We start from the raw sequence: 24,989 nt of genomic DNA, 5'->3' as shown, positions 1-24,989 counted from the left end.
ATGAGCGACTTTGTGTGGCAGCCTGTTTGCATGGCCTTGTGGGTCAACCTCTAGCTCACCCGATAGAGTGTGTGCCCCATTTAGCCTGAGTCCTTAGCAGCGGCCCGGGTTGGAATCCGACCCATGGCCCTTTGCTGCATGTCGTCCCCTCTCTCTCTCCCCTTTCCTGTCTTTAAGCTATCCTGTCAATTATAGGCCATAAAAAGCCACAAAAAAATTCCTTAAAAAAAATAAAAAGTTTGCATGGCCTTGTCATGCTGCCCTAGCTTGGTAGGATACCTATTGAGGTCTTGGACCCTTGTTTTTGCTATGCCTGAAAATACGGTTACCAAATTTACCTGCTATAAACAGGCTACCTCAAACAGATTGAGACACAATACACCCAATACTGCTTGAGCAAGGGCTGGATATTTTTATGTACTGCAAGTGTGTTTTGACATGGCCTTAAATTGTGAGATGTCCAGAACTTGAACTGAATTTCATTGATACACTTGTTCCCTTATTTATAAATGGCATTCTGTCTCCTATTGAGGAAATCAAAGACAGCCCAAAACAATGCTAGCGAGTGGAAAGGTGGCTCATACAGTGAATTTGAGTGCCTGCAGCCTGACCACAGCAAAGGCATGAACCAAAGAGAATGATAAAATATAGCATCATTATTATTATTTATTCAGAATGTATAATGTCTTGACATCTCTCCTGTAAGTGAGAGTGGTTTGTATGTTTGTTACATAAGGAAATCTTCAAATAAAATGAGATTAGAATCAAATCTGTCTACTTGTGGTGAAGTGATTTTACTGTCCCAATAAAAAAACAGGAAGGTTGTATTAGCAGTCAACCATGTTTTTATTAACATTCCAAGTTAAATTAATAACGCACCCTCACTTTCATTCATCTCTACCACTCACAGAGCACACAATAAGATACTGTTCAAGTGCAGACAAGCAAACACTACAAGATGTCTTGGATTCATTATTCATATTTTTTTTTTCCATTCGGGCCACATTTTCAAATAAAGTATGAAAAGAAAATGTGTTTGTGTGTTAACAGCCTGCCCTGGGCTAAATACTTGGAGTGTGCTTCAACTGTTAGACACACACACACACACACACACACACACACACACACACACACACACACACACACACACACACACACACACACACACACACACACACACACACACACACACACACACACACACACACACACACACACACACACACACACACACACACACACACACACACACACACACAATACCTGCCAAGCACACATACTGTACATAACATAACATACATACATAACAGTTTCTCTTTAGTCACACACAAGCCCAGCAGACATAATGTCCTTAAAAGGGTCTGATATCTTCAAATGAGTCGTGAGGGAAGTTATTGATTTCTTATGTTAAGATTTTGAACTTTGGCCAAGGTTGAGGTTCAAAGGTCAGCCATGGGTCCGCTTACGAGGCTGCTTTTGCCGCCGTGGTTTCAAGATGACGTAGCGCCTATAGGTGGTGTGATGGTCTGATAGAAATGGGATGTAGAGCGCTCTGAAGATCGGAGATGACCTAATAGAGAAAAGGTTTTATTAAAAAACGGTCTCTTTTTAGTCTTTGTACCTACACAGGAAAAATACTGTAGATGAGTTTCAGTTCTGTCAATTTGCTTTATACTAAAGTTCTACCACGTTTTAAATGTCAAGATGATACTTATTTTTTCTATTCTCTATTCTGGGACTTTATTTCATTTAAAAAACAAAACAATACATTGAGCTTTTTTTAAATTTAAAAGGTTTACATTTTTATGATCTTCTGAAGATTCAGGAGACATTCTTTCAAATATTTCTGTGTAAATAACGTATTTAGGAAAATACCTTGAGGCTTGAAGGAAACGCTTATAGGCTATGATGCTCCACTCCTCTTTGTTGGCGGAATAACGTGGCTCCAGTGGCGTTTCTTCATCTGTGTCCAGATCTACTACGTAGTGGCACTGCCGTAAATCCACCTGCCCAGAGTAAAAATGTCACAATCAAAATGCAACTACTATAAAGTACAGTGTCCATGTGTCAACACATGTGCATGTGTGAGTGACTTACATATCTAGTTGGCTCCTCCAGATTCTGGTCATTCATATTAGCTGGGATGCTCTGAGTGGCCAGAGGACCAGAGGCGTATGGCTGAGGCAGCTGCCCTTTAAACTCAGACTGAATGAAGTGCAGTTGCCAGCTGGAGATTAGGAAGAGAAACTATCAGTAAATGAGTGTAAAAGTCACACCTGGAAATGACAAAAAAACTAATTTGATACTTTATTAGACGTTGAAAACCTGGATACTGACTTGTGCGGTAGCAGGAAGCTGCTTGGGAAGCGGTACCACTCTTTGCCCACACACACACTAACAGGTCTGCCTTCAGGGACTGAGTGAAGAGTCGGATCCTTGGCGATGCGATGGAACTCTGGGTACAGGTCCAGAGGGGCGTGGTAGCCTGTAGACAGAGGAATAAATCTAATTGCATCCATCTTGAACTGTTGCTTTGGTTGCCTGACACTGCTCCTTAGGAGAATAGCGTGTGTGTTTACACACACCTCTGAAGAGGGCGACAGAACGAGACAGTGACAGCACTGAGAAGACCACGACTGCGCTAAGAGCCAACCAGTTGGAGGAGACTGTGTAGTGCTCAAGTCGATACCGCTGGAACAGGAAGTGGTAACATTTCTGCAAGAAATAAAAACAATCTGTAACATGTCATTTTTTACAGATTCTAAAAGCAAATAAAGCCAACTAACACAGACTACATTTGCTACAAAAGCTAATTTTTGAAAATGGTAACACACCTGTAGAGAGGAGAGGGCTACTGCCCCGCTGAGGCAGATGAGAGGGTAGATGGGAAATAGAAAACGTTCTTCTTTATGAGGTCTGGTGAAGAAAACCAACATCCACAGATACATGGGAGACAGAGTCAGCCAGTATGGACGGCCCAGGTTCTGCACTGCAGAAAACACGTGTGCACAAGTACATGAAATCAAAAGAGGAGCTGCTGTAAAAAATTAACATCACTGCAAAAATAAACTCCTTACATGTGTTAGATTAGATTAATTATTGTTTGTTATGATGCAACATATACAGTGCTAAGCATAAGTGAATACACCCATGCTAAAGTTGACTAAAAAGAGGAATACAAAATCATCTTTTGGAAATTGATCTTAATGCCTTAATTAAAAAATTTGGAAAAATCCAACCTTTCAGGACACCAATTTTCTTTGTGAATAAATAATGTATCGTAAATAAATAAATGTTCTTCCTTAAAATACAGGGGGAATAAGTCAGTACACCCCTATGTTAAATTCCCATAGAGGCAGGCAGATTTTTATTTTTAAAGGCCAGTTATTTCATGGAAACAGGATACAACGCATCCTGATAAAGTTCCCTTGGCCTTTGGAATTAAAATAGCCCCACATCATCACATACCCTTCACCATTCCTACAGATTGGCATGGGGTATTTTCCATAAGATCATCTCTCAATGCAAATCAAACCAGCTATTAGGCTAAAACCATTCCAAAAGCATGGGTGTATTCACTTATGCTTAGCACTGTATACCTATACTGAGCGATGACAACATTAAGTCAGTTTTGTGTGCTGGTGTATGAAACACATACGGAGTCCTCACCATTGAACCTGTGTAACAGTGTCTCCATGAGAGCAGTGAGTGGCAGAGAAAACAGTGCCAGAACAAACACCAGGTTGAAGTTTAGGATCCCATTTGCAAAGTAGAAATGCCATGGCTCTGTGCCTGAATTTAAACAACACAAAATATGCAAAACATTACAGCTCATGTACAGACTATCACAAGAAAGACAATAAGTAGTTATCTTACTTAAAGGGAAAATTCACAGAGGGGATGGTCCAATAATTTCTTATAACAGGTTTTTTTTGTGTGTTGTATGTCCTTATTGGTATGTATTTGTGTGTACGCGTGGGTCTGTGACTTTTGTCTCTGTGTGGCTCTGACCTGATTCGGGTTAGTGTGTAGGTGGGTAAGAGATCTGAGGGTCATTGACATACTGTTGCAAAACTATGCCTTGTTCACCATTGCCTGTTTCCGCTGTATGTCATTATTGTGAAATTGAAAATTAAAATGTCCAAAGAGTTTGAATAATGACAGTAAAGAGACACTAGCCGAAAGGTATTATACATTTTGTGGCACTGTCTGTGACTTAAGCCTGCGGCTATTTGAAACCAAGTGGAACACTTTCAAAAGGGTTTGATATGGTATTGTTGATGATGGTATGCCCTCTTGAGTCCACTAAAAACAGTGCAGCTTTAAATTGTTCATGTTTTCATTTAAGATCAATTTGCTTCATTTTGTCACTAAAATAATATACCATCAGCCTAAAAATCACTATAATAAATACCCTAAACATGCATAATCACTTCCAGTATTGTACAGGATATAATTGTTAATGGTGTGTTTAACTTAACATGCCAAAACTACTGATGAAATATCACTAGCCTATTGTTTTCTTGGTGAGATTTGAGATTGTTCACTTATAAAAATTATGCCTCATGTTCTGTATTTGTCTGTTGGCTTTAATAAAACCTGATACAACACAATGCAGTTTAATCATGCAGCCTCTTTGTTCTGCAGTTGCTGTAACAATACAGATAGACTCCAAAGAGAATGCCCTGTGTAACATGCTGAATAGGATACAGTATTAAGACAATTTTGGTTCATGTTAAAAAAATAAATAAAACACTATGAAAAGTACTTCAAGACAAAATAGACTAAAAATAAACTGAGGGAGCATGTGTTTCCAAGTGGGCAACATCAGGTCAGAATTCTGTTTTTGCCAACATGATATAAAATGATACATTAATGATGAGTGCTCTTATATATTACCATACAGATCAGGTCCATGTGGCGTGAAGACGTTATACAGCAGAATATTGAGTGGAGCAATGACCAGTTTGCCATAAAAGAAAGAGTCTACTGCCATGAGGGGTACCTGAGAAAGAAACAGAGGGGAAAGTGAATGTTCCCATTTACATTTAGCTTCAGCAACATAAACATAATATTGTATGGGGTGGCTTGTTGCTCGGAGGTAGAGTGGTCGCCCCATAACCGGTTTAAGTGGTTCAATCCCAGGCTCCTCCGGCCACATGTCACAGTGTCCCTCAGCAAGACATTAAACTCCAAGTTGCTCCCCGGACACTCTATGTATATAGCTGTCTACTGCTCCTTATATACTTAGGATGGGTTAAATTGCAGAAATAAAGTTTCACTACATTGTACTGTATGTGACAATTAAGAATAAAGTTTGGGAAGACAGCGAAAAGAAGCGCTTCTTTTTGGTGGTGGTTGAAAAAGGTCTAACAAGGTGCTCTTTGCTGCAGGGGTAATCCAATAGTATCAGAACAGCATGAAAACCAAGCATAGACTTTTAATATATACAGTCTATGAAACCAAGGCACTCTTGTTGAAGAAAATATTAAAGTCTTTATGGATGTGGCTAATGCATAGCAAAAGGTAAAAAATACACACCAATGTGCCTTCTTCAGGGTGAAGAATAAAGTTTGTTTTTTATTTATAATTTGTGTTTTAGATAAGTATTACTAAAAAACAGAGGAGAAAATGTAATATCCCATACTATTCCTGCAATATTGATTAACTCTCCCACAGAAGATCTGTGGAAACACTGCAGCTGAATAGAAGAGAAACTCATCTACATGCACCTTTGTCCTGTGATAAGGAAATGGAAAGCCTTATTTGTTTTCCATGCATCTATAAAACATATTCTCACCAGCAGCAGAAGCAGAGCAACAGCTGACCAGGTGATAAAACTTTCCCACTGCCTCTTTAACACCAGCAGGTCAAAGGCAATCGGAATCCTGAAAATAAAATAAATCTGTAAATCTGCAAAGCTGTATTAAGAATACTACAGTTTGACAAGTCTGTCTGGGGCAAAGTGTTGCCCCAAAATATGACCTTACCCAATCAGAGCAGAGAACGGCCATCCAACGATGGCACCGGCAGCCACACCCATGATGGCTAATGGTGTTGAGTCCTGAAACCACCCAGTCATGGCAACCAGCGTTGTGTACATACAGAAAGAGGAAGGCAGGAATGCTGAGGAGCAAGAACAAAAAAATATCACAAAAAGTGAGACCAGAAATGTGTCACAAATATGAAATGTTCCTTCTAAAATGTATACTGCACCCTGTGCAAACTGCTGTACTGCTCCATATTTTTGTTCAGTGAGCTAAATTAAGCAATAAAGAAGACAGAAAAATATGGCTCTGTAATTAATTATTCGAAAAAGGTGGATGATAAACACCAAAGAGGGCTGGGATGGAGGCAGTTCAAAAAGGTAGACTTGCAATATCTGTATTTGACCAAAGTGAATAGGTATTAAAAATTGACAAAATGGGTAGAAATAATGAAAGGGACGGAAATGGATTAACAAAGTGATTAAATCTGACCAACCTGCAGACGAGCAGAACATTCCCGTGCTCAGGACAAGGAATGCCAACATTAGACGGCCCACATGCAAACCAAACTTCTTACAAACTGCCCTGTGTCCCACACACAAACAAACCAAATGGTTAACTTCCATATCATATATAGATATACGGTATGTATATAGATATACAGTATGTTTATTTCAGCAGCTATAGCGATATACAGTATGTATATCTATATGGCAAAATATTTAAAAACGGCAACATTTGTAAGCAAAAGCACTTAGGATGCCCACTTGCATTTAAGAGGATAGTAAACTCACTTGTAGAAATAGAGTTCACAGACACAGCAGGAGAATGCTAATACACATCGTACAAAGTAGAACACCAACACCTGCAACACAATCATAGCACAAGGTTTGTGGTGGCCCCTTGTAGGAACATATAGCTAATCAGTTCTTCGCGTTTTTTATTAAAAAATTAAATTTTCAAGAAGCAGATGTGTTTAAATAACTTCCCACAGATTCTACGTTCCTATATACAGGACACTGTTGTCCTGCAATTTCAGGTAAACACAGCCCTCCTATAAGAGAAGAACAAAAGAGCTGCTGAAAATGCTAAAGGTCGGCTGAAGTCATTTAAAAATATCAACTATCACAACAAATGTTGAAATGACAACAAGTTTGGAATATTTACCTTGTTTGTCTGTAGAACATGGGCATGCAAACAAGCCGGAATAGCATGTAACCATAAGTAAGCGTACGACCTGATGGCGTACAAAGGAGAATATTCCCATGTTTGCATCCCTGTGCCATACAGCAGGTAGTGCATCTGTCAAAACAGCCATCACAACAATTAGTATCTTGCTGGAACAATAAAGAGATTCTGATGTAAGAAAATCCATGAAAGAGTCACAAATGACAGCATATTGCACTTAAGGATTTCTGATAGTAGACAAAAGTACTTACAGGCTCCCAGTAGTTGAAGGTCTCATCGCAGTCTGAGATGTTGCTGAGCAAAGCTGCACAAAAACGTGCAGAAAGCAGGCATTTAAATGCAGTTGAACCTTCTGGAGCCCATACCTGGCCTGCACGACTTACTGACCTATTTAAAAAAAACAAAAAAAAAACACAGATTCTAAATTGCTATATACCCTACAATAATAACTGCACTATTATTACAATCTATTTCAGCATCAAAATGTATTAAACATCAAAAATGTACCACAATGTACTTAAATAGTACATCATCTCTGCTTGGTGCATATTTAACAGATAATTGCCTAGATCTTAAACAGTGTAATTAGCCATCTGAAGCAACCTAATGAACCTGTATACTGGCCTTTGATGCTTGATGTGTTTTAACATTCACAGGCTTAACTGATTGATGTGTCCAGTGCATCTGCTTTTTAATCCACAACAGTTATGGTAATCAAATCAGAGCTGGCTAATTAATATGCCCTTAATTACAAAAATTAAGTGTTTGGTGGAACACAAAGTAAATATCAGCTCACAACAGAGAAAAGAAACAAGCCTGTTACTTGGAAGATTGAAAGACAGACACACGTGTGGTATTTATCTTCTGGTTCCTGTTTTTTGTAATTAGTGGTCTGTTGTCTATTTTTTTTTTGTAGTTTGTTTTAAATTATACCTAAATGTGTTATTTAAATTTTGTTGTAAGGTAATTTGAATTTCATATTAGTCCTAATTACCAATTAGGCTTGCGCCTCACTTTTTCTGACCGACACAATTATGATTACTGTGGCTTTCATTGTTCTTGTGCTTTCATCATTCTAATATTATTAGTAGTAGTGTCATTTTATTATTCCAAGCTTTATTGTTATTATTTTACATAATTTTTTTCTTTTCTTTTTACAGGTTATTGTGTTTCTTTTTCTGCTTTATAGACAAATCATCATTATTACAGTATGCAGATGTATAGACAGACGGTGCCTAGCATCAAGATACACAGCATGTTGTCTATGAACATCTAAGTGTTTTAACACAACCATAACAGCATACTACATTGTATTTCACTGTGTACTGTTTGAATCATACAATCCAAAATCCATATAATTTGCAGGTTCTAGTTGTGTGTTTTCAATGAGCTGATTGCTTAAGATTTTTTATCAAATAACAGATGCCTGACACTGAAAAATCTGTTGTTGACTTCTGTTATATATCAATGCCCATTATAAATAACTTCCAGATGTGGACAGCTGTGTGCTTGTTCATAGTAATTATCACAAGTCAAAACAGCATTTTAGAATAATCTGTGCTGGTGTTTATGGTAACAGTTATAACGTACATTTGCACTAGCAGTGTTTCCTCTTGTCACACCCATCATCACATTAGCCGGCTCAGCTGCAGCTTAGCATTGATCCTCACGTTAGGTTTTATTATGACACGTCATTTTACAAACTACTTTTAGAATATTTCAAATGACTTCAGCAAAGTATCAACAACAGAAATCGTTGATTTAAAGAAAAACCCTTTATGCTGATCACGAGTTGACCCACTGTAGACAGTTTATCTGTTGCAGTCACGTTAATTTACTGTATGTGTTTCAGCCGTCAGAAATCTGGCAGTGTGACAGCAATGGGGGAATGAATGAGCTGACCAGGTAACCCAACTGCGTTACGTTGCTCTATTGAAACATGCAACTAACTATTTATTGGGGCGGAAACACAACTTAACATATATTATATTTAACACTACTGTAAAGACAAAGTCCTGTGGGTTTGTAAGGAGGACGGTATCATCGTTGTTATCGTGTTGTTATGCTCCAAACTTGCTTAACGTATCAAAGTAGCTAAGCTAGCTAGCTAGCTTCCCCTGCTCAGACTGTCAGTCAGACCGGGGATGGAGCTCACAGCACCGAGGAGTCTAACGTCTCTTCTCCCGGCTCATACTCACTCTGGCCGGGTCTCTGTGGTTTTACTGTCATCGCCGACTTTCTCCTCTTTCGGTGGCCGGGCTTCAGCGGGGACGTTAACGTTGTTTGCATCTTGTCTGCTGCCTCGCCTGGTTCGCTGCCGAAGCGCTTTGGCCGCCATGTTTTCCGATGCTGCACCCGAGTCGGGCTTCGTACATTTTCGCCGCTGCCCGGTTATTGACAACTGTCATCACATACTGTATGAATCATGAATGGCTGTGGTTAAGTAGGCTACAGGAGTACACTGGCTTTGCTTGTTAAGACAGACATTTTTTATTTATTTATTTCAGGGCTGTCGATAGACCACAAGTTAAATGTTAAATTGCATGTTTGTTGAATGACAATTAAAATACACACAGATAGCAGAATTCCAATTACCGGTATACATTTCAAAGACATAGCACACAATGCCTCAACTACTGTAAACACTGTTCAAGTACAGTTTTGCAGATTATACACTTATAATTTGCTTAGCAGTAACAAACCGGCTTGTAATTATATTGTCTGAAAAAAATAAGAGGTTAAATCCCTGATCTTCCTAGAGATTCAAATGTTGCTACCTGATGGTGACTTGCAACCGAGAGGTAAGAAAGGATTCCAGGTCTTTATGGAACTGGAGGGCTTGTGTGTGTGACAGAGCATGTGTGTTTGAGTGGTAGATGAGTCTGTAGCAGTAACTGGTCTGGCTCAGGTCAGGATGTGAAAAGGTGTCAATGAGTTTAACTTGCTCCACGGTCCCGTGACTGGCCTCTCGGATCAGAGCGTGGAACTTCTTCTCCTCCCATGTCGGCCCTGTCCAGAAGCTGATGTCAAAGCTGAAGTGCTCTGGGAACAGGGAGAATGGGTGGAAAGGTTTCCCTGGTGATGAGTGGAGTGCAAAGTGTTGTAAAAATCGTGGATCATGTGACCACAGCAGCCTCCAGTCGGGGAGTGAGAACAGGAGCACAGCGAGGAGGTCCAAATTTAAGGACACAGTGACACTGACATCGCTAATCTTGTCACTTGCAATGCTTGCTAACACCTTACCAACACAACCCATTGGCTGTGCCATCAGACGCAGACCCCCCTGATCTGCGACCAGGGAGACACCATAGGGTGCGAGCAGCGTTTCCAGCCTTTGCCCAAGCAATTTGACTGGCTCACATTCCGAAGGGAAAACACCTCTGAGGAGGAGCTCGTGAAAGGCAGGCAGAGCCCAGAGGTTGACAGTCACGTTCTTGAACACCAGGCCACTAATGCCAAATAACAAGCTGGTGACACCATTACAGCCATTTACCTTCTTATGTCCTTCAACCTCAACACTTTTATTATTCCCCTCGTTGTCCCCATGACTCCCTGCATTGTTAATCAACTGTTCTTTTTTAGTTAGAAGCTCTTCCATCTGAGGGAGCAGTGATGGACGCAGCATATAAAGACCACTTTCCCCTTCAGGATCAACATCAAGAGAGCATGCAGACCTTAAGCTCTCAGCTCCTTTGCTCCTCACCCTGTCCACTTTATCTGAGGTAACACGTGCGGCTGACAGGGTGTCTCGTGTGTCTGTGCGTCCCTGACTGTCCAAGAAAATCAAGCGATCTTTTTCCTTGTCTGTAGAGGTATGAGTGTCAGAAATTAGGTCTTTCTGAAGCAGGTGGATCCAATAGCAGTGTGTACTGTCGACGTCACAGCACGTCTGCAGCTGTTTGGTCGTGAGGAGGAAGGGAATGGTCTCTGTCGTCATGGAGACAGACCACTTCTCAGCCAGTCCTTTGAGAAGAAAATCTTGCACCAACCTGACGGGGTGGACAGAACCTGAGCAAAGAAATCCCCTGATGAAAGAGAAGAGACAGTAAGCTTGTGGTTGCGTTGGTGGCTTATTACTCAAACAGCATGAGAGTCGCTGTGTTACTGTACCTGTTTATGTAATTACTGAGCTCGGCTGGTATGTTATACTGGACTCTGTCCCCTTCAACAGCCTCCTCAACCTTAAGTACCTGAGCAGGGGTGTAGGGGAGGCTGCGAGTAAACACGTGGAGCAAACCTTTCTCCACATGAAAGCCCTTATCCTGGCTCCTGTAGAAAAGCAACACTATTATAAGAGAGCGTCAGCGCGCTCACAGACAGACAGACAGACAGACAGACACAGACAGACACACACTGCTGTTTCAATTTATACATTGTAACACTCCCCTTTACTCCTTACCTGTATCCAGTGCACTTGTAGCTCCGGTATTTCTCACTTTCAAAAGGACGGACATCACTAAGGATTAGGTGTGCCTCTGCTGCCATGGCAGCTACCTGCCAGCTATTGTGCCACTCTCGCTGCGGATGGTCCGCTGGTGTCCCACCCTGTCCGTTGCACAAGCCAACATGAACCTCCCCATCTTCAGACAACACCTGAACACAACTGAAGGCGAAGAAAAACAAATATGTAATCAGTATTGTCACCATGGGTGAAAATGATGTCTAAACACAAGCAGCCATAATAGAATTTAAATAAATAAATCAAAATGAAAAACCTGATTTAAATCAGGAACTGTCTGATTAAAGAAAAAGCATTTAATTGCCAGCTTGTTACTTGACAGTTGTCAGTATTTGGTACAGACACATTTCACTCAGTATAAAAAAACAAAACTCAGGAATGACACCTAATTCTATTCATAATGTGGAGTTATTAGGCTAAACATTGTGTTATGAAGTGTCATATATTTGGGAGGGAGAAAGGTAACAATACCCAACTGCACCACTATTTTTTTTTAATTAATACTTTAAAAATGGAAGTTTGGAAGGTTAAATTATTTCAAAGAGGAAAATGAACTGGAATGTTATAATTCTACAGGACATTGTGTGAACATTTTTACATGGTGGCTGTTCAAAAGAAAATGCTGTGAATAGATTGTATCATGGTATGTTGCAGTTATACCTGAGGAAGAAGTTTTTGAGAAGGTTTCTGTTCTTTTTAACCCCACTTTTTCTCCCACAGTGAGGAAAGTTAAACACCACGCGATCAAACACACGGCCCTGGAGAGAGGCACATTCCCCCAGCTTTGTGCAGTCCACCTCGAAGAGCACCGCTCCACCTAGTTAACACAAAAAAAAGTGTACAAAAAGTGCCACAAAATACAACTCGGTTAAAATATGTATACTGTACTCACAAGCCCGTACCTGAGTCCTTGACTATCTTAATGTTATTGGCAGCACCTTCATGCCGCAGTGCCTCCTCCTGATGCTGCAGGCAAGTTGCCGTTAAGCTGGTCTCCGTCTCAGAGTACAACTGGCTTGCAGATGCAGAAAATGAGAAGTTCCCTTCTCCCACCAGCAATATGGACCGTGAAGGAGATATGCTCATGACTGAGTGCGAGAGAGAGAGAGAGAGAGAGAGAGAGAGAGAGAGAGAGAGAGAGAGAGAGAGAGAGAGAGAGAGAGGCTCGAGCGACAATGACCACCTTCAGTCTTCTTCACGGTCTAATACAATCGTATTAATTGCATATTTTAGTAAGTAACGTTATCATGTGTGTGTGGGCTCGGCTAAATAACAGCAATTATATTAACTGTACTGTAGATTTAAGCCGTTGACCTTCTCCTTCTGTCAGGCGCTGCAGTACACGAAAGCTGAACTGAACATCTCACCTGTAGCAGCAGCTTGCGTTAAACGCTGTGTCGCAGATACAATAGTCCGATAAGAAACAAAACATCCGGGACTTTGCGCTGTTTCCCCGAGGACTCAAAGCGCCACAACAACCAAACTACGTATTTTAAGTCAACGTTAGGTGGTGAAAATGTATAGTTGTTATTTTAATAATATAACCATTGCGTTGCCTGTAAATGTAAAAGCGTAATTTTTCAGACCACATCATTTCCGTCGTGTTTCCAGAGGGACACATTTGCAGGGTGGCGTATCACATCTGGAGGGGGGGAGCTATTTGCAGCATCAGTCAAGAGTATCTCACCATCAATATCTTCGCGTATTAGTAGTGTATGTGTGGAAAATTCCACCTGACATTTTTTTCTCATGTGTGATTCTCAGTTCCACTCCGGATTCTAACGTCTTCTGATAACAACGGAAGTACGTAGTGAAACAACCAGAGATCTGTGTGTTTTTACTGATGCTAAGGTCATGCTAGCTAGCTAGCTAACTAACGGAATTGCTTCACCTGCACGTGATAACAACAGAGAGCCTTGAATGATGCACATAGTCGTAACCCTTCTTGCAACTCAAGTTTTAAATCCAATATAAACCAATTTAAAGGACTAGAACGATACATTTAAACATATAAGTGTGTATTATTAATTTGCATGTTTGATGTCATTAACTTCTTTTGTATCTCTCTCTGAGTGTAGGTGTTTGTACAATAACGGGCCTTTATATTTCTATGCTTCAATTTGTCAGGGAACAGGTGTTTTTTTTTCTCATTGAATTGTGTTTCAGGGCATGGTTCATGCTCTGCCTCTATTCTCTCCATATATGACATAGTGAGGCAGGCGACAAGTGAGAAAAATTAATGGGTCATAGCATCATCACAACTCTCTTTTGTCTCTTGGCCTCTTGAAGGAAGTGTTGCGCCCACATGGGAAGCGTTCTGGCTTTGTCTTCTGGTCCAGGCCATCATAACTGGCCTTTTTCCACGGACCCCCCTCCTTCTCGCTGGAATGCACATCCTGCTCACTGGGACAGTCCACCACGCTGGGAAAGGAGAGATGGCCGCCTACCCAACCCAGGCAGCTTTCACTCTCTCCACAGGAGCTGCAAAGGTATGTCTGGCTAAAAAGTAAAAACTGGATTGCCCACAATTGTTAAAGAGGTGCCGATCACGCAGCAGGCAATACATAAGTAGAATAGAACTACAAAAGTAGTGAAGTAGTAATTTTTTTCTTCTTATCTCCCCAGATGTGTTTCCTCAACAGATTGAGGGAGTCAAGATGATCCTCAATAAAACGCTGAGCAGCTTCTTCAAGGTGACTTTCACTAACCCACGTTGATTTAAACTATTTGTTGTAAAGATAATAAGGGTGTAAATCTCTTACATCTAAAAATGCCTTATCTTTAATATGATCTATGTGTTTTTTTCCAGGTCAGTCATACTCTCCACCTCAGTGCTGTTAGTCCTTCGTACTATCGTTTCCACGTGGAGCATCTGCAGTCTGATGATTACAGCAAGGACAAGGTCAAGAACGCATCATCACATAAATATATATGTTACCACTACTTCATCATTAATGTGCTTAGCTGTATAGAACGTTGGAAAACTGATCCTTCTTCACATTTTTAGGATGCCCCAGCATTGATCGGAGAGATGGACTCTTCAGGCAGTCTGAATGCTCATGCTCTGCTGCATGTCACTGAGCGCGTACGAGCCAGAACTGTTTTCCAGGTAAGATCCTAATGTCTGTGTCCATGCAGACACTGTCACTGCACAAGTCACTTTACTTTACACAAAATGAACGATGTTTGCTGCAAACAACTTAATATTTAAATTGTTGATTGTGATTTAGACACAGCAGTCCCAGTTTGTAACGTGGCAGTTTGAAACTGAGTACAGAGGGAATGACTTCACTGCCGCTGTAACAGTAGCCAATCCAGATGTCCTCAGAGAGTCAGGTGAGAAATGAAAGATGGAATGATAAGAGCATTTTCTGATATTAGAAAAAAGTATGGTTGCAATCAGCCAAATCTTCTTTTTTTTCACTGAATACAACTGTCAATTTATCAACAAAATACATTATTATGATTTTTTGGTTGATCTAATCTATTATGTATCTTTATGTGTTTCTCTTGAACAGTTATTCTTGTGGCACACTTCCTGCAGAGTGTGTCTTCTGGGCTGGTTTTAGGTGGGGAGCTGGTCTACCATCGGGGCCGAGCAGAGGAAGGAGGAATTCTTACTCTGGCTGGACAGTACTCAAGTTAGATTTTGCTGTTCATTGTGAATCTGCTTTAAACACCTGATTTAATTAAGCCGGTATCTTTTCTGATCTGTTTTGCTTGATTTAGCAGCAGCCTTTCGTCTTTTTTTTCTGTCTCTCCATGCAGGACCCAACTGGGTAGCGACGCTGAATGCTGGCAAAGGAGGTGCCCATGCTAGCTACTATCACAGAGCCAACAAACAGGTACAGAAAATGGTACCATACTGTATAAACACACCATTTACTTTTGGTGCATAATATTACAAATGTGCATATGCATGTGTTTGTGTTCACCAGATCCAAGTCGGGGTGGAGTTTGAAGCCAGTACCAGGACACAGGAGACCACAACCTCCTTTGGGTACCAGATGGAACTCCCAGAGGCCAACATGGTCTTTCGAGGTAAATTTCTTTCTGCAACTTTGAGTTGCTGAATGAAAACTATTAAGAAAGCATACAGTATATGATACCTTTTTTCTGTGTGTATATCCAGGTATGATAAACAGTCGGTGCATAATAGGAGGTGTGTTGGAGAAGCGTCTGACCCCGCTCCCTGCCACCCTGATTATGGGTGCCTTTGTAAATCACAGAGGTGACAAGCTGCAAGTGGGCCTAGGCATCAACGTGGGATAATCCGCCACTAACCCCTGCTTGAGTTACAGCTCGCTGTCAGGACATCCATCAAGAGACCTGTTTCAGGGGCTTCTTAATGACCCGATCTTCCAAGGTAAAACACTTGAACCACCTGAGTATTGTGGATTGTTTGGGTGTTGAAGCTCAGAATTGAAGCTTGCAACCTACCTTTCAAAATGGACATGATGTTTTCTGATTGGATTATACAGGAAAAATTGATGAACATTTTGAGGGGCTCAAAAACTGTGACTGGAGATGTGTTACTGTTCCCCTGAAACCAAACTGCACATCACCTTCTGGACAACGGAAACAGAAAGGATGAGGGACAAACTACTGTAAACTGAAAATAACTAAGTTTTATACTGTAAAGAAATGTAATGTATGAAGATTATATTGAAAAATAATTGTGTTTTTTATTTTTTAGCCCATTAACTATAATTCTTGTATACCTGACCTTTCTGCTGACCATTTTCTAAAGAAAAACATAAACTTCTAGAAACAGGAAACCTGTTTTGGATAGGTAATACAAATCACCAAATTCATCATTCTTTTCTCAATGTCCATATTGGCTAACTGTTTGTTTCTAACCTTAACTCTAGTCTTGCATTGCCAGACCCATCTCCACAGCGCTGTGTTAGTGGTGGAGTATGGTCTTGCTACACCGCTTATCTACTCTGAAATAAGGGAAAAAGCTCTGGCTTGTTTGTATTTCTTTAAACCAATCACAACCGTCCTTGGCGGCGCTAAGCCCCGGCTGCATCAACTGTGCCCTTGCAAAGTAGATAGCGGAGATAGCGGAAGGGGAGGAATGTCAGACTTTATCCCAGCACTGTATATCCGTTGAGCCAGACTATCCTAACCTTAATGCCTAGAGGATCAATCTAAAAACAAAGTGGTCGGCAGAGAGAAAATGGTTTAAAATCATGCTAAAACGCCAGTGGGATCCTTAAAACTGTGTGTATGAGTAAGTAATTGTGTGTTTGACTGTGTGCACATCTATTTTTGCCAGCATATAAAACTATGTGAGAAACCACACATGAACAAAAAGGTGTTGCTCCGTATATACTAACCTCCAGCTGAGGGATGTGAGAGTGGCTATGCACTGACTTTGCTGAGCCAGGACTGTACTGTATGTATATACATTAAGACATTTGGAAACACTGACCTGAATGAAACCTGCACTACTCATGCTGCTTCTGGGCATTTCCAGTCTTGTTTAACATATGACTTGTTGCATATTATTTATACATTATCTAATATAAGAATAGAGAGAAGTGGAAGGGAGTGACTGTCTTTTGGACTTAATTTATTAAAGATGTTATTTCTGTCATAGTTATTTTTTTCTCCTGCATTAATATGTAATGCATTGCCGTTCTGTAGATATATTGAGACTGTGTTTTAAAGTGCCACATCATTTTGTATTAACTATGGATGAAATGTCTACATGTAATTATATGAAAGTGGTCATTCATAGTGACAAACCAACATAAAAAAATGACCTCTGAACTTACCTTCAGCACCAAGGGGCCTTTTAGCCCCGTTTAGCTCATAGTTTTGGTTTGATGTACATATTTTAGCATCTAGCAAGCTAAAGAGCCAGATATTTTTCTCAGGAATTGTTAGAGGCCAAAAACAAAGCTAAAGTAGAGTGAATATTGGACGTTTATTGGGTGTCCAGAAGCACCAGAGACTCCAAATGAATGTAAATGTTGTATGATATAAGACCGTAATATGTCTGTTTTGTGTTCAGTTTGGCTTGCTGTGCCTCAAGGTGTATTCAGACAGAAAGCTAAGCAAATTTTTTGCCTTTGATCGCTGGATAGTTTTTGTTGCAAAATGTTCTTTGCATTCTATCTGAACTCACAGTTAGAGAGGCCAAGAAAAAAAAAGTCCATCTTTAAGGTACTGTGGTGACATCAACCAACAGATTATAAAACCCCCAATAGAGACTCTAGTGGCTTTGAATTTTTAATATAAAATCCTAAATACTGATATAATGTACATGCATATACAAATATATTCAAATATGAGGTCTGTAAACATTTCACTTTTTGATGCTGATAACACATTACAGTGTACATTATCTTGCAGCAGAAGCTCACAGTGGCAAAGATAAAGGCTGATACTCTGTTCATTTAAACTGCTGCCATTTCTCTCTGTTATTTGTCTTTGAAAAAGGAGAAGAATCCTTTCCCTCCCTCTCCCTTCACTTTTAAAGACTTGCTTCTTTGTAATCCTACTGTGTTGTTTTTCTCTCTCAGTTTTTCTCTCTGTCTCTCCTCCTCCCTTTGCTGCACCTGCTGATTGATCACCAACCGCATGTCCTCCTGCAACAGGATGAAAAGTTCAGATGGAAAAACAATATTCTGTTTTTAAACTAAACTATTATAAACGTGTTGCCGAAAGACAATTTTCTATCCCTGCACACAGACTCACCTGCCAGGCCTCCAGCTCTTGAGACAGTACCACCTTGTGTTTGATGGTGTTGAGAAGCTGCTGAGTTAGTGATTCTTTCTCCTGACGCGCCATGGCCAATTCCCTCTCTAAAGAACTGGACATGGATATGATGGTTAGCAAAACATCACTGTGGGCTCAAATGAAATAGACAAATATGTTGTTGTGTGGCGTTACCTGTAGCTTGGCTGTCCAGGACTGCTTCTAAATGGCTTGATTTCCTGCCTCAAAGACTCCAGCTCTTCTCTTTGAGATTGCAGCTGCAAAGTGTGAAATATTGTAATGATCATAACATTTGATTTTACTGTATTTAAAATACTCACATTTCCATTATCTCTATAAATTATAATAATACATAACACCCCCCCCGCTTTCAACAGATTAAAATGAAAACAACCTATTTGAAAATCTGCAAACCTAATATTGCACAGTTAGGGTCAAACATCTATGTGAAGTAAGCAAACACATTTTTAAACATTGCAGGACTTTTAACTGAAGCGTGATGCAAGTGGAAACACTAGTGGATGTCTGATTTTGTTAATTAAAAAATAAATACATTGATGTTAGGCTACACTCTGCTTGCTTGTAGACACTATATACCCTAGACAAATATATTGCTATACATTGTAGTAACAATTTTCACCCGTTTTAGATAGTTCTAACCCATTGAAATAAAAACTGGCAACAAATCACAGCATTAACTCTTCTTAGGTCAACCGGCAAGTTAAATTATCTCTGTGAAGAGTGTATGTGTTGTAAACAGTTCAACAGACCTCCTCTGTAAAAGCTTTTATCTCTTCATCTCTTGCTTGCAGGACTGTGGAGTGAGCTAGAAGAGCCTCTTTGGCCTGGTTAGCAGGAGAGATACACACAACAACACAACATATAGAAAGGTCAGTAAGATCAGAACGCTTATTACTAGGTTTTTGTGCATTTAATGCAAATTTGGGTACAAAGAGGTTTGGGATTTTGGAGACTGCTTGGTATCAGTCTCAAACTATCCAAAGATGGAGTGCGTACAGTTACTCTGTGTGTGTGTGTGTGTGTGTGTGAGAGAGACTGTGTGTGTGTGTGTGTGTGTGTGTGTGTGTGTGTGTGTGTGTGTGTGCGTGTGTATACCTGTGATTGCTGAATTTCACTATGCAGAGACAAAGGTTCTGTTTGTGTACTGTCCAGAATTATTTCTTCTCCCAAGTTCAGAGTTTTTTTCTGTAGAGAGCGATTCACGGTTCGCAACTCAAACACCACTCCCTGCTCCTGCTCTAGCTACATACACAAACAAACACACACACACACACACACACATCAAGAGCTTCGAACTTGTCGCTTTAGTGACTTCTGTTAGTGATGATTAAATATCTCCTGCAGCACATGATTCTCCCTCCGGCTTCTTCTTTCAACGCTACAGTTCATCTTTAATACCAGTCAGTCATCCACCCTCACCTCTGCTTCTTTCTCTCTCAGTTTTGTTTGTGTTTCTGACAGTCTGGCTCTCAGTGTCTCTCTCTCCATGCGGAGTCTATCGCTGTCCTCCTGTGAAGCCTTTAGTTGTGCCTCTATGTACGACAGCCGCTCCAGCAAAACTCTGTTCTATATGGAAAGAAGAGAAAGATAAATAAACACAAAATGCTGATTACATTGTGCAATAATGGAAGTCAGAGAAAGTGGTAATTACAAAGACGTATACATTGATTTTGATAATTTGAGATATGAATATTTAGGCCCCCAAGTCTGTTAAATCCTTATGGGTATACTTAATATTCTGCTAATATCTCCATCGGTGCTTAGCAACAGAGCTGTAGACTTAAGACTTAGACGGACTCAAACAGACCAAAACAGATCTCGAGATTTGATTTTGACTTGACTTACGTGACAACTTGACTCTCTAAAGAGTTGACCTAACTTGACACTTCAAAACAAAAACTTATGAGTCAAGTTTTGACTTGGTAAGACACCAAAACAATAAAAAATTAAAACAGCTACAGCTACTTTGGATATGTAATTAGTAGGCATCATTTGGTTTTATCTATATAAAAACACAAATGAATTCATGTTTAAATGCCATGCCTTTTTATGGTCAATATACAGAGACCTAAAAGACATGTAACGACATGTTCGCTACTGAGGTGTGACTTGACTTGGACTTGCCATCAGGCACTTGAGACTTGACCATATTTGAAATGTAATGCTTTTTGTGTATGACCTACTATCCTGCAGCATTCAAGATTGCATAATATCATGCCTGTCATACTAAAACTGAGAATGTTATGTTAGCATTGATTTACTTGGAAGTGACTGTACCTCTGCTTGAATGTTCTCTAATTGTGTGAAGTTGATATTTCGGCTGAAAGATGATTCATCCATATCTTCTCTGAGGGAACGAAGCTCGATCCTCAAGGAATGTTCCAGTGTTACAGCCTAAGTGGGTGGAAGATCAACAAAGTTGAGAAATCCTATTGTCCAATGAGACAAAGAGGGGACTCCATAAACCTGCTAGTCTGCATTTTTCCTGTCTGCGTGACTGTGACGCGACACCACACATATTCAGACATTTCCCACACATACAGTAAACACCTAGATTCAGTATTTATTCTAACAGCATTATAATATACTTGTAATGTTTTCTTTTGTGGTTTAGCAGCTCATTAAGATGGCCTTTTTCACTGATGGTATAAACCAACCTCTGCTAGCTGTTCCACCAAGCGTTGGTTATGATTGGCTAACTGAGTCAGCTGCTCGCTCTCATCCCTTCGCCGGTCGCGCCCCTGGCTGTGATGTCGCTCCAGCTCAGCCCTCAAGACGGCTAAATCTGCAGTCAGCTCTGCCTCTCTCTGCCCAGATGCCAGTTCATTAATTTCCAGCTTCCTGTGCAGAACGTGCTTCTCTTGCTGCGAAGCCTGAGACATTAAACGCAACATTAACTGGTTTCATGGAAATACATTGATTATTTCATGTCTGTCTCCTTGTTACTTTGAATGTGAATTGATATTACAACAGGTGAGCTTTTCAGGCAGCAAAAGTATTCGTATCAAGATCAGATTCAGTGACACACTGGTCTTTGAAAATCAGAATAGGAAAAGCACAGGTGTTACTAAGAACATTAATGATGGCTGTGTTCTATTCAAGTGTTCCAGTTTGTCATGTCAGGATCTTGAAGCTGATGCAGCTAAATGGAATTCAGCCATCATTAATTTTATTATTTACACTGGACATTTTCCTACTGTCATTTAAGTATAACTTAGTATAAAAATACTTACAGAACACCAACAGTGTTCAAAACAAAATGCTTTTACAACGTATGATAATAAGAAGATCTAAATACATCTATCCATCCATTAACTTATTTCTGGGCTATTCTCATCTTTATTGCAGTCCTCTGTCTAATTGTTTGATGTTGTTAAATGTAATATGCAGTGACTAATAGGTTTTAATATCTTAAGTTTTTGTTATCAGCCTTGATTAGGATGGAAGAAGGCTAATTTTCATTATCTAAGGTGGCATAAATTGAAAATAGGTGTTAATACAGACTTACAAGTCATTCCACATTTATAATGATTGCTGTACAGGCTAGAATTACTCAAATATAATTTGCTTGTTCATGGTAACAATGTTTTAGTGCTTCTTTTGTTCCTAACTCTATATTTCTTAGTAGCGTTAGAACGTTTGCATAGTCACAAGAAACACTGTTTACAGCAGCTTCATCATTACCTCCAACTCCCTCTCCCTCTGCTCCAGAGAGGCTGCCAGCTCCTCATTCTTCTCCAGTAAAGCCTGTCCCAGCTCTGCAGCTAGTATCAGATCTGTCTCTATCCCTCCTCCGCTGTCACTGCTGCCAGGAGAGGATGTGGATGAGGGGAGAGCAAAGGAAAGTGACACTGAGGAGGATGAGGAGAGAGGAAAGAAGGAGTCCTCCAGGCTGGGGGACGGGAGACTGTTTTTCCTGGGGGTGAACATTGTTGATAGCTGCAGGCTTGTAGGAGTCAGTTAGAGAGCACCATCCCAGGTTTTGTAATCACACAGGTGGCAGGCTGACTGCCACCTGTGTGGCTTTTTCTTTTTCTTCCTGTAAAATCAGGAATCCTTGTCTGTTTCTTGATGGTCTGGTCTGGAGTGGGTTTCACAGTATGTCTCTGCCAAACTTGTTCTTCACTGTGGTGCCAATGGTCCTAATGCTGGTATCATTCAAATACTTTGTTTTCTTTTTCCCAGATAACTCTGTGGGCAAGAAAGTCCATCATTAGCACAGAAAAACACTATTAACAGATGCATTTACTGTAACTGTGAAATTCAGGACATGTCTGACGACTTGTGTGAGTGTCAGACTTTGTTTTCTAGTAATATTCTCTGACGTGGCCTTAAAGGAGGTCTTTTGTCTGACAGGTGCTTTTGTTACTCTGACCGAAATACCATCTCCACTATTATCTTTGTTCTGCTCCCCTCCCTGAATTCCAATGCATTCTGCTCCACTATTTCCCACAAATACAACAAACTCTTAAATGTTCCTAGAACAGTCTCTAAAGTAATCAGTTTTATCCAAATCATTAAGAAACCACCATCACCACCATATTTGTCCACCTGCTGCTTACATTTTCTTTTGCCCCAAATAAGGCTTAAATAGACACCGCTACCACATTATCTTTTTTCCAGTCCCTGTAGGATCATGCCTACATAACTTCCGTCTATATAAACTAAATGTTGGTCACAATGTAGTTGCCCTCTGAAGTTTCAGTCTCCCCTGTCATTTCTGCGTTTAAGTCCGACGTCACCAGCTATCTCACCTGTTTATATCTCTCACTACCGTGGGACCATGCTTCATCGTCATCTTATTTAAACTAGTCATTCCTACATTACATTTGAAAGAAAAAACATTGAAGTCTGTCTTACCTGACAGTTCCCAGCCAACTCACACCAAACAGGTTGTCTTCCTGTTTGATGAGTGTATGTGTGTGTTTGGGAGTGTTTGCACAACAGAGGCTCAGGCTCAGGCTCAGCTGGTTTCCTTGGTAGTGGATACATACAGTATGTAAATACAACCAGTGGCTCCACCTCCTGAGTAAGAAAGGTAAAGAGAGCAAAGAGTGATAAATGCTCTGAGGGAGGTAGGTGTGTCTCACAATATACAGTCTATGGTGTGTCTACAGTAAAATGCTGTGACATCTAGTGGCTGAACAAGGTAGGGAAAACACAGATTAACTGAGGAATGTGTTGCTACAACGTTTTACACTCTGCTGCTTGAGTGGGGTTGACACGGGGTGATGGAGACGGAGAGAGGGGAAGGTCAGGACACAAGCAGGGGTCTGTCTAATCTGGCCCTCCTCTTCATCCCCCATCCTGTTTACCTGCTTGAAGGGTTTGAAAGGAGCTCTGTGTGTGTTCATGTATGAGGCAGGGGGGTAGGGAGAGTAGAAAAAGGGACTGCCATCACTGCTCCTCCTTCTCAAAGACGGAAAACTAACATAAGGCTACAAAAAGCCCACAAGACATTCACCAAGTGTAAAACACGACCATTGGGTGCATTCACATACAGACATGCCTTGCAAACTCTGGCTTGCTCTTTCAGTGTGGCTTTTGCTGCCAACCTCTGAAGCTGGAAGGCAGATGCCTAAACTCGCTGACAAGAAACTCTGCGCTGACTCCGACTGCAGCCGTAAGTAGCACACTCACTAACTTTGTTTTTGCTGCTAGTGACTGCGCTTAGTATCTTGTGACCATATTATAGAACTGTAGGTATAGATAATCTATATGATAATGCACATGCTGAAATATGCATAGCAATATGACACATTTCATGAACGGCAAAGGCCTGAAGCCTCAGTCTCCCTCTATATTCCTGCACAGATCCTATCTTGATAGCTCGGGCACTGCAGGATTACTACCCGGGAGACTGCAGGTTCATCCCCATCAGACAGGGGCAGCTCATCTATGTCTATGCAATGCTAAAGGACAGAGGAAACCTCTTCTGGGCTGGCAGCGTAAGTGAAAAAAATGCTTTTGCTTTGATACAGCTCTTAACCAAAAGATGTATTTTTGTTGGAAGTCATGAAGATGTGTTGCATCCATGTGCAGCACTCACATTCTCCACTCAAACGTGATGTTGTCAATAACTTTAGACTATATCATCTGTTTGCAGGTACAAGACTCCTATTATGGACAGCAGGAGGCTCGCATTGGCCACTTCCCCAGCAGCGTAGTCGAGGAGACTCATCCTCTCATGCCAGCCAGCACCGAAGTCAAGACTACTGTAGGTGAACACACACACACACACACACACACACACACACACTTTTTTTTTAAAGCATTTTGTGATGCTTTCTCCTTATTCTACCTTTCTTCTTATTTCCAGAAATGGGACTTCTACTGTAACTGAAGTTGCCTTTACCAACAACATTCATGTCACATTACAAGATAACTTTTTTTGAGTATACTTAAAATATGATACATCATATGATCTTACACATTGTAGACAGTATATATGTAGGTTTGTATATCCACACTGGATACCATACCTTAGAAGACATGATCTGCACAGTAGATATACAGTAGATTGTGATTTGTGATTGCTGCTTAGTGCTTTATATTAGAACTGTCTGTTTTATTCTCTTTAATACTCTATCATACTGTTTATATAT

At 40.5% G+C, this 24,989-nt stretch overlaps 5 protein-coding genes across 11 annotated transcripts; 2 read left to right on the top strand and 3 right to left on the bottom strand.

The window, feature by feature from the left end:
- Nucleotides 1-1,235: 1,235 nt before the first annotated feature.
- On the bottom strand, nt 1,236-9,571 carry alg9 (ALG9 alpha-1,2-mannosyltransferase). Its single transcript, XM_028594705.1, has 15 exons — nt 9,374-9,571; nt 7,427-7,562; nt 7,155-7,289; nt 6,782-6,852; nt 6,484-6,572; nt 5,991-6,126; nt 5,801-5,888; nt 4,900-5,005; nt 3,670-3,792; nt 2,835-2,989; nt 2,586-2,715; nt 2,338-2,485; nt 2,098-2,227; nt 1,876-2,006; nt 1,236-1,570 (listed from the first exon to the last, which is right to left on the bottom strand). Exons 1-15 carry the CDS (start codon nt 9,511-9,513, stop codon nt 1,447-1,449), a joined length of 1,842 nt encoding a protein of 613 aa, XP_028450506.1. The 5' UTR covers nt 9,514-9,571; the 3' UTR covers nt 1,236-1,446.
- si:dkey-71l1.1 (mitochondrial import receptor subunit TOM40B) lies at nt 9,009-19,425 on the top strand. 4 transcript variants are annotated; one of them, XR_003694047.1, is made up of 12 exons: nt 9,009-9,080; nt 13,924-14,123; nt 14,260-14,327; nt 14,444-14,536; nt 14,642-14,743; nt 14,865-14,970; nt 15,153-15,275; nt 15,403-15,479; nt 15,573-15,675; nt 15,767-16,000; nt 18,337-18,475; nt 19,176-19,425. XR_003694047.1 is itself a non-coding variant. In XM_028594706.1 (10 exons), exons 1-10 carry the CDS (start codon nt 9,064-9,066, stop codon nt 15,904-15,906), a joined length of 1,029 nt encoding a protein of 342 aa, XP_028450507.1. In that variant the 5' UTR covers nt 9,009-9,063; the 3' UTR covers nt 15,907-17,242. The 4 variants fall into 4 exon arrangements, 2 of the variants coding, with proteins under 2 accessions (XP_028450507.1, XP_028450508.1); XR_003694046.1 differs by lacking the exons at nt 18,337-18,475; nt 19,176-19,425 and adding an exon at nt 16,116-17,242; XM_028594706.1 differs by lacking the exons at nt 18,337-18,475; nt 19,176-19,425 and having other exon boundaries at nt 15,767-17,242.
- fdxacb1 (ferredoxin-fold anticodon binding domain containing 1) lies at nt 9,642-13,152 on the bottom strand. Of its 4 annotated transcripts, none has more exons than XM_028594702.1 (6): nt 13,002-13,152; nt 12,537-12,722; nt 12,295-12,451; nt 11,575-11,778; nt 11,286-11,444; nt 9,642-11,200 (listed from the first exon to the last, which is right to left on the bottom strand). In XM_028594702.1, the coding sequence occupies exons 2-6, from the start codon at nt 12,718-12,720 to the stop codon at nt 9,949-9,951; spliced, it is 1,956 nt and encodes a 651-aa protein (XP_028450503.1). In that variant the 5' UTR covers nt 12,721-12,722; nt 13,002-13,152; the 3' UTR covers nt 9,642-9,948. The 4 variants fall into 4 exon arrangements, with proteins under 4 accessions (XP_028450503.1, XP_028450504.1, XP_028450505.1 ...); XM_028594703.1 differs by having other exon boundaries at nt 12,924-13,049; XM_028594704.1 differs by having other exon boundaries at nt 12,929-13,049.
- On the bottom strand, nt 17,949-21,266 carry bicdl2 (BICD family like cargo adaptor 2). Its single transcript, XM_028595931.1, has 8 exons — nt 21,042-21,266; nt 20,662-20,778; nt 19,804-19,950; nt 19,480-19,626; nt 19,134-19,208; nt 18,538-18,620; nt 18,343-18,457; nt 17,949-18,233 (listed from the first exon to the last, which is right to left on the bottom strand). Exons 1-8 carry the CDS (start codon nt 21,264-21,266, stop codon nt 18,066-18,068), a joined length of 1,077 nt encoding a protein of 358 aa, XP_028451732.1. The 3' UTR covers nt 17,949-18,065.
- Nucleotides 21,267-23,460: 2,194 nt separating this feature from the next.
- On the top strand, nt 23,461-24,937 carry mia (MIA SH3 domain containing). Its single transcript, XM_028594709.1, has 4 exons — nt 23,461-24,007; nt 24,199-24,332; nt 24,491-24,601; nt 24,704-24,937. The coding sequence occupies exons 1-4, from the start codon at nt 23,890-23,892 to the stop codon at nt 24,725-24,727; spliced, it is 387 nt and encodes a 128-aa protein (XP_028450510.1). The 5' UTR covers nt 23,461-23,889; the 3' UTR covers nt 24,728-24,937.
- Nucleotides 24,938-24,989: the final 52 nt, after the last annotated feature.

The sequence above is a fragment of the Perca flavescens genome, chromosome 13 (genome assembly GCF_004354835.1).
Source record: "Perca flavescens isolate YP-PL-M2 chromosome 13, PFLA_1.0, whole genome shotgun sequence".
In the NCBI taxonomy this organism is placed as follows: Eukaryota; Metazoa; Chordata; class Actinopteri; order Perciformes; family Percidae; genus Perca; species Perca flavescens.
This window is presented reverse-complemented; position numbering and strand designations above follow the sequence as displayed.

Bases quoted from the DNA above. Each gene is read 5' to 3' on its own strand.
- si:dkey-71l1.1 (XM_028594706.1), top strand. The intron at 14,971-15,152 runs GTGAGAAATGAA...TCTCTTGAACAG, and splicing joins AGATGTCCTCAGAGAGTCAG to TTATTCTTGTGGCACACTTC. The intron at 15,676-15,766 runs GTAAATTTCTTT...GTGTATATCCAG, and splicing joins GGCCAACATGGTCTTTCGAG to GTATGATAAACAGTCGGTGC.
- fdxacb1 (XM_028594702.1), bottom strand. From the start codon at position 12,720: ATGAGCATATCTCCTTCACGGTCCATATTGCTGGTGGGAGAAGGGAAC. The intron at 11,445-11,574 runs GTAAGGAGTAAA...GCTTTTCTACAG, and splicing joins TACAAGTGCACTGGATACAG to GAGCCAGGATAAGGGCTTTC. The intron at 11,201-11,285 runs GTACAGTAACAC...CTCTTTCATCAG, and splicing joins CTCAGTAATTACATAAACAG to GGGATTTCTTTGCTCAGGTT.
- mia (XM_028594709.1), top strand. From the start codon at position 23,890: ATGCCTTGCAAACTCTGGCTTGCTCTTTCAGTGTGGCTTTTGCTGCCA. The intron at 24,008-24,198 runs GTAAGTAGCACA...ATTCCTGCACAG, and splicing joins CGCTGACTCCGACTGCAGCC to ATCCTATCTTGATAGCTCGG. The intron at 24,602-24,703 runs GTAGGTGAACAC...TCTTATTTCCAG, and splicing joins GCACCGAAGTCAAGACTACT to AAATGGGACTTCTACTGTAA.
- bicdl2 (XM_028595931.1), bottom strand. From the start codon at position 21,266: ATGTCTCAGGCTTCGCAGCAAGAGAAGCACGTTCTGCACAGGAAGCTG. The intron at 18,621-19,133 runs GTCTGTTGAACT...CACACTTTGCAG, and splicing joins TAAAAGCTTTTACAGAGGAG to CTGCAATCTCAAAGAGAAGA. The intron at 18,458-18,537 runs GTAACGCCACAC...ATCCATGTCCAG, and splicing joins CCTGGACAGCCAAGCTACAG to TTCTTTAGAGAGGGAATTGG.
- alg9 (XM_028594705.1), bottom strand. From the start codon at position 9,513: ATGGCGGCCAAAGCGCTTCGGCAGCGAACCAGGCGAGGCAGCAGACAA. The intron at 6,127-6,483 runs GTTGGTCAGATT...CTTGCTCCTCAG, and splicing joins AATGTTCTGCTCGTCTGCAG to CATTCCTGCCTTCCTCTTTC. The intron at 5,006-5,800 runs GTGAGAATATGT...TTTCTTTCTCAG, and splicing joins TTGCTCTGCTTCTGCTGCTG to GTACCCCTCATGGCAGTAGA.